General features: G+C 30.7%; 1 protein-coding gene across 1 annotated transcript; it reads left to right on the top strand.

Moving 5' to 3' along the window:
• The first annotated feature begins 1,515 nt into the window (after positions 1-1,515).
• On the top strand, positions 1,516-2,255 carry LOC107458764 (uncharacterized). Its single transcript, XM_016076964.1, has 2 exons — positions 1,516-1,731; positions 1,833-2,255. The coding sequence occupies exons 1-2, from the start codon at positions 1,516-1,518 to the stop codon at positions 2,253-2,255; spliced, it is 639 nt and encodes a 212-aa protein (XP_015932450.1).
• Positions 2,256-7,833: the final 5,578 nt, after the last annotated feature.

Raw genomic sequence — 7,833 nt, 5'->3', positions numbered from 1 at the left:
CATCTATTTTCATCTGCAGATTAGGGAGCATGAATATGGAATTATTCACAAGTGTAGGCAATTATTTCAACAATTTGTTGTTGATTGTTTCACCATGATTGAGTCCCAAAGGTTGTATGAGATTAGAATGAAGAGCAGTACAATTAGAGGAGAAGTCCTTCAAGGAATAGATGAGGCTATGCGTTGTGGTGATGACGAAGCTTCTTCAATTGGTAAACGAGTCATTTTTCCTACTTCCTTCACTGGTGGTAGACATTATATGTTTAATCGTTGTCAGGATGCCATGACAATTTGTAAACATTTTGGTTATCCAGATTTATTCCTCACTATTACGTGTAATCCAAATTGGCCTGAATTTTAATCATTCACAGAGCGAGAGCAAATTCCCATCGCTGATCATCCTGATATCTCTTGTCGTGTCTTTCATGCTAAGTTGAAATGCCTCTTAAGTGATCTTAAGGAAGGTGTGTTTTTTGGTCCACTTAATGCATGTATGTTGTTTCTCGCTTAGCATTTTAATTTCTATTTGTTGTCTTCGGACATGTATTTGTTTGGCTTCTTTAGGATGTTTTTGTATTTTTTAGGTATGTATACTATTGAGTTCCAAAAAAGAGGTCTACCACATGCACACATGTTACTTTGGCATAACGGGAAAAGTAACTTACAAAGTATTGAAATTGTTGATGAATTCATTTGTGTCGAGCTATCGAATCCCATCAAATTTCCAGCTCTTTATAATGCCGTCACCAAGTACATGATCCATGATCCCTACGGTCGACTTAGACCAAGTTCTCCTTGCATGAAAAATGGTAAGTGTTCAAAATTTTATCCGAAAAGATTCGTTGACCAATGACAACAGATTTCTTGTGCCCTATAATCCACTGCTGTTAATGAAATATCAAGCTCACATAAATCTTGAGTTCTGTAACAAGTCAAATGTCATTGAGTATCTTTTTAAGTATGTCAATAAGGGTCTAGATCGGGTAACTGCAACTATTGGAGAAACATATCATGTTGGTTAATCTTCTCAGGTGGCTGATGAGATCGAACAGTATTACAATTGTCGTTATTTATCACCGTCTGAATCCTTGTGGAGAATTTTTACTTATGATATTCATCATAGATGGCCATCAGTACAGAGGTTAACTTTTCATTTGCCGAACCAGCAACATGTTGTATTCGATGATGCTGATATCACTACTCATGTTTATCTGCGCAACAAAAATTTAGTGACAATGTTTACGGGTTGGATGATGGCCAACAGGCGATTCCTGAGGGCCGGTCTTTAACATATGTTGAATATCTAGGAAAATTTGTCTATTGTTCGAATAGTAGGGAGTGGAAGCCAAGACAGAGGGGATTCTCAATTGGAAGATTGAGTTTCGCTCCTCCCTCATCTGGTGAACTTTTCTATATGCGGATGCTTTTGAATGTGCAGAGAGGTTGTACCAGTTTTAAAGTATAAGAACCGTGAATGGTGTTACTTATGATACATTTCAAGAGGCATGTTTCGCCATGGGATTCTTGATAGATGATAACGAGTTTGTTTCTACTATTAAGGAAGTTGTCGAGTTAGCGTCAGCTGCATGGCTAAGGAGGCTTTTTGTGATATTGTTGCTATCCGATTCCATGGGAAGACCTCTGTCAGTCTGGGAACAAATTTGGGCTTATTTGTCTGATGATATTCTTTATCGCATAAGACATGAGCTGCAATATCCCGGTAAGAATTTTGTTCATGATGAATTTATTATATGACAAGCAGGCACACACAAACCATGAGTTAGGAAGAGTTGCAAACATTTTGTTTGTTGGAGATTGAGAAACTATTGCAGCATAATGGGAAATCATTGAGAAATTATGCTGACATGCCGGTCCCTAATAACTCCTTAGTCTCACAATTTAGCAATTTGATGCTGTTGCGTGAGTTGCAGTATGATGCTGTTTCTTTGACTTGTGAGCACGATGTAAATATCTTAAAGGTAAATGAAGAACAGAGGGTGGTCTACGATAAAATTATTGATTGTGTTTCGAATAAGAGGCACGGAGTCTTTTTTGTGTACGGGTTTGGTGGCACTGGAAAAACTTTTTTATACAGAGTTTTGTCAGCTAGATTGCGATATGAGAAAAAGATTGTTATAAGCATTGCTTCTCTATTATTACCTGGTAGTAAGATGGCGCATTCTAGGTTCAATATTCCTGTTGAGCTTACTGAAGATACTATTTGTCGGATCAAGAAAGATAGTCCAAAAAGCTGAGGTAGTCCGATTGGCTGATTTGATTATTTGGGATGAGGCACCAATGACTAACAAATTAGCATTTGAAGTGCTCGATAGGACGTTATGTGATATAATGGTTTTGGTCTCTGATAGGAATAAAGATTTACCTTTTGGTGGGAAGGTGGTCATTCTTGGTGGTAATTTCAGGCAGGTCTTGCCAGTTATTCCAAAAAGTTCTCGTGTTGAGATTGTGATGGCTTCCATAAATTCTTCTGTCCTCTGGAAATATTGCGAAGTTTTGCAATTAACAAAAAATATGAGGTTAGCAAGTGGATTGGAACAATCAACTACTCAGGAGTTAAGGTCATTTTTAGATTGGATACTTTAAATCGGTGAAGGTCAATGTGGAACTGTGGTCAATGAAAAACATTTTGTTGATATTCCTTCTGATCTAATCATTCATGTTTTGGAAAATCCAGTGGAAGATATCATAAATACAATCTATTTGAATTTGGTTCAGAATTTTCGTGATCCAAGTTTTTTTCAGGATAGGGCGATACTGGCTCCGACTATCGAGAATGTTGAAGAGATAAATAATTATATAGTTGACTTATTGCCCAGTGAGGAGAAAAATTATCTCAGTGCTGATTCGATATGTGGTAGTGATGCCTATTTTGATGTTGATGTTGATTGGATAAATGTTGAATTCTTGAATCAGATTAGGTGTTCTGGTCTACCTAATCATTCGTTGAAGTTGAAAATAGGCGTGCCTATTATTTTGTTGAGGAATATTGATCCAACTGGGGGTTTGTGTAATGGGACTCGACTTATTGTGCGAGATCTAGGGACAAATGTGATCGGTGCAGATATTATTTCTGGTAGCAATGTTGGGGATAAAGTTTTTATCACCAGAATGAATTTGGTTCCCAGTGATACGGTTATACCATTTAAATTCCAATGCCGACAATTTCCGGTTTCTTTGTCATTTGCAATGACAATCAATAAAAGCAGGGTCATACATTATCAATAGTCGGTTTGTCACGGTCAACTTTATGTAGCTCTTTCCCGAGTTGGGAACAGAAATGGTCTTAAGATTTTATTTTGTGATGAAGGATTAGATCCTACCACGACTGAAAATGTTGTATTTAAGGAAGTTTTTTTATAAGATATAATGTAATTTTTTGTTATATTTTTCAATCTTATATGTGTAGTTTATAGTTTTATTTTGGTCTACGTTTTCTTTAAAGAGGGACATCTTTTTTAGGGTATGTCTAAAATTATCTCAACCATTTTATGAGCATTAGATGCACCATCTTTTATGAACCATTAAAATTTATTAAATGAAAATCAAAGGATGTTATGAAAGAAGAGTATTGATAAATTTTATAAATATAGAATATATTAGTATATACATATATAACAACCTAAGTTTTTAAAATTAAATAATGAAAGTTTTATTAATAGTTACCTTTATTAAAAATATATTATTATATAACATAATTTTTTATTCATATATTTGTAAACATACACTTTATTCAAAATAGTATTTATAATATTAATTTAACAAAATTAATTATTATATAATATTTGAAAAAATGTGTAATATTTTCCTGTGCAATGAAAGGTAGCTGCTTGAAGGAGTAACGTTTAAAACCAAGCTATTTTGTTGGGTTAGCCATGTTTTATATTCATGGAAGGAAAATTTTTTTCGTGATCGTGAAATACATAAAAAAGAATCTTATTTACGGTAATATAATAGGAATATCACTTGTCACTCTCTCAGTGTTCATCTAATATTGTAATTGGTAAATTTTATCATAATATAAATAAATAAAAATAAGAAATATTTTAAAAATAAAATATGAGCATTTTATTAATAAAAAATAATTATTTTTCTTTTTATAAAAACAAAAATCAGATGATACCAATACAAATTTAATTTTAATCTATCATAAAAAAATTTGATTTTAATCTGGATTAGACTCTATCTATAAGATTTTATTTATTTTTGTTATTTCTAAAATATATATTTAAATAATATATATTAGTAGTAACTTTTTTATAATATCATATATCAATTTTTCTTGGCACGTATTTACATAATTTGTAAGAAATAAGAAAATAGAAGTTACAATGTACCTTTTTAATTTAATTTTTAATAATTGAACATGTAAAAATTTATTAAAAAATAATTTAATAATTACCCGTTAAAAAAAATATCATCAATCATAATTATTTAAAAATGATCATCCAGGTTATATGTATCAATTTTTCTTGGTCCCTTCCGTCTTCTATTTTTTTATTATTATTTTAGTCTTAATATTTAAGCCAAATTCTAATTTGATCTCTAATATTTTAAATATTTTATTTTAGTTCAAAAAAATTTTAGACGAATTTAATATTATTTCACTCTTAAATTTGACACAAATTCTTTGTATTAGAAAAGCATAATAACCAAAACTTTTTTTGTATTATTTTTTTGTACAAGATATCTCAAACAACTAACAATCAATCATCAGTACTCCAAAATCAACTAAATTGTGAATACTCTGGACAACCTGATAGTACCATGGAATATCGTGTTCTATTTTTTCAGGAAATATCTAATAATTTTTCAAATACATAATGTGATAGATATCTATTTAGAATTACATTATTTATTCTATTTTTTTAAAAAGAGTTGAAAAAAATGAAAAAATTAATATTTTTATGTATTATATCTAATATTTTAAATGAATTATATTTCTAAAATATTTTGATGAAAAATTATATTATATAATAATATCTTTAACAAAAGTAGTTAATTAATAAATTTTGAATATGGTATTTATTAGAGTCTATCAATGTTCTTCTTTTATATTAACCTTTGATTTCTATGTAATATAATATGATGGTCTATATAAATATGGCATATTATATAAGTACATCATTGTTGTGCTTATTTAAGACACCCTCTTTTTTAGTGAATAGAATTGATGGTTCATATTTTCATATTTTCATATTTTTCTTTGATTTCTTTTTTTTCGTTTAAAAAGCAATTTTTTAAATACAGTTATTTTATCCAATATAAAAAAGTTACTTGACTATGTCTTTTTGGAAATATTTAATTTTATTAAAAAACTTGATTATTTGCTTTTTTAAATCTAATATTGTTTTTCCAAAAAAAAGAAAGAAAATATATTGTTAGTATTTCAAATTTAGTTTTTGTGAATTTATCCAGATCTCAATTGATTTTGTTCTTTTTATTTTTTTATTTAAAACGTATATTTTTAAACAGATGAACAAAATTTTTGTTTCTTAAAAAAATCAATTCAAATTGTTTTTTTAATAGATTGAATCCGTGTAAAATTAAAAAATTAAATATCTAAAAGTATTGATAATTTTTTTACTATCAGTTTAAAAACACTTGGTTGAAGGATTTTTTTAATATAATCATCTCAATTCAACCATAAACGTAATTAAAGTGAGATAATCTGAGTTATTCTAAATATTTTACATAACTCATCAGTTTCACTTGATTAGGGATTGGTAAACCATGTTATTAGCTCATTCCCATCTCCTCCATCCCTAACCCAATCTCCATCCGGCCCAACATGTCGCCACCCCAGTTTTAGCCTCAACTGATCCTTTCGCTTCTCTCCTCGGCGTTGGCCACATGCACAGAAGCTATGGGTACATCCGCGATTTTATTCGATCCCACCATGAGGGTCTTGTTCGATTCGTCGCCTCTGTTCCTTCTCCCCAACGTGCCTCTCTCTGTCTCCATCATACTTCATTCTTCATCTCGATTTCTCCGTTTTGGATAGAACACGTTGCCACTGCCATTCAAGAGGTATATGTGAGCTATCGTTCCATTCTTCTGCTTTTCAATCCCTTCCTTGATTCCTTTTCCAGTTTTATATTTTTGTGTTAATTGTAACTTTTTTTTGTATTCATCCTTTAATTTTGAATTGTTTGGTTTCTGATTTAATCATCGTAATTGTTACTTGTTTTTGTAAATCAATGGTTCTCTCATACCTTTGTGCTCTTGATGTTAGTGTGAAATAATTTTTTTTGTTGGGGGGTTTGCTGATTATAAATTATATATTATGTATGTTATATATTTTTTTAATAATTTTGGTTTTTCCAGTATTGAGTACAGTGTGATGTGTTTTCTCTGTTTCCTGTTCTCTTCCAATATTCAAACCTATTAGACTGAAGTTAACTATAGTGGTAGGTATAGTTGACTGATAAAATTTTGTTTTTGCTTTATTGTTAATTGTCAAATCAACTATATGTGTTAGGTATTTGGTAATTTGGAAGAGGCCTCTTCCCATACTATTTTTGCTCTTTTCCCATGAGAATTTGGTTACTTGTGATATCTTCCTAAATTATGTGTGTAACCATATTAGTCTATATATTCCTATTAGTCTATCTCTGTCCCATATGTGAGGCTTACATTGTAAGTTTTAGCGTTTGTTAACTTTAGGAGTTTATAACTCCAACTCATCTATTTATCTTCTCATCTTAGTTCTGAATTTTTCTCTCCATATTTTCTCCTTTTTGTGTTCTTATTCTATATATGTTGGAAATAAATAACCGTGTTGATCTGGTGGAGAAAATCATTCCATGGAGAGAATAATGGAAAGTGCATGTTAAAGTTGTGAAGTTGTGGTATCACAAGAATCCTGCTTTTGATCGATCTCAAAATCTGTTGCATATGGTGTTAACGGATAAGAAGGTCAGGTTTATTTGATGTTAGCATTTCTTTAAGTTGTTGCAACTTTTTTTTAATATGCATAAAGGAATTTTTTTGTTGCAAAATGATATCTTTTTGTTGTTTTATTTTTTTAATCAAATGTCTTTATGGTGTTTGGATACCTAAATAAGTTAAATAACTCAAAATATAAAGCATTTTTTTCAACTGCAGTTACACAAGATCCAAGCAACCATTAGAGAACAGCTTATACCAAATTTTGCTGTGTCTCTAACTGAAGGAGATGTGTACTTGATGACCTAGTTTACAGTTGTACCAAACACTGGTTTGAACAGAGTGGCGAAACATCAATTCAGACTTTTGTTCCAATACAAGACCTCTGTTGTTTCTGTGGTATCTGTAAAGATACCTCATTCGAGTTTGTGTTTTACATTAATAGATGAAATTGATCAAAGGATAAAGGACGACGATTTCCTCATTGGTTCGTACAAGTTTCTTGCTCTTCCCTCTTAGAAACATAGTATTATGTTTTAAAAAGTGTGGTTTCTGATTCAAATTTGTATATGTTTCAATCAAATTATTAGAATTTGTTGGGATCATTACTGGTGTTCGAAAAGAAAGAGATGTAGCATCATATGGCAAGATGATCAAAGCAGTTGTGCTAGAAGTTTTTTCTGATAGGTATTATCTCTCTCACTTTCTCCCATATCATTAGTTATCTTCTATTAATTCTATTTTTTTGTTCCAGCCTTTATGTTTATAACAATAAATATATAGTTCTTTTGATCTTTTGAAACTTATTTGTTTAGAAAAAAGGTACAATGCAATGTGTTTGGAAATGCTTGTGATCTGTTGGAATATGATAACTTACAAAAGTATCCAAGATCTCTGCTGATTGTTCTTGAGTCCTTAAAAATCAAA

This window comes from Arachis duranensis, chromosome 7 (genome assembly GCF_000817695.3).
Source record: "Arachis duranensis cultivar V14167 chromosome 7, aradu.V14167.gnm2.J7QH, whole genome shotgun sequence".
NCBI classification, from domain to species: Eukaryota; Viridiplantae; Streptophyta; class Magnoliopsida; order Fabales; family Fabaceae; genus Arachis; species Arachis duranensis.
The sequence above is the reverse complement of the archived record's forward strand: the minus strand, read 5'-3'. Positions and strand labels throughout refer to the sequence as shown.

What these genes read in the sequence shown, in the direction of transcription:
- LOC107458764 (XM_016076964.1), top strand. Translation starts at nt 1,516, where the DNA reads ATGGGATTCTTGATAGATGATAACGAGTTTGTTTCTACTATTAAGGAA. An exon ending in AATATCCCGGTAAGAATTTT is followed by an intron (nt 1,732 to 1,832) that starts GTTCATGATGAA and finishes AAACTATTGCAG; the next exon opens with CATAATGGGAAATCATTGAG.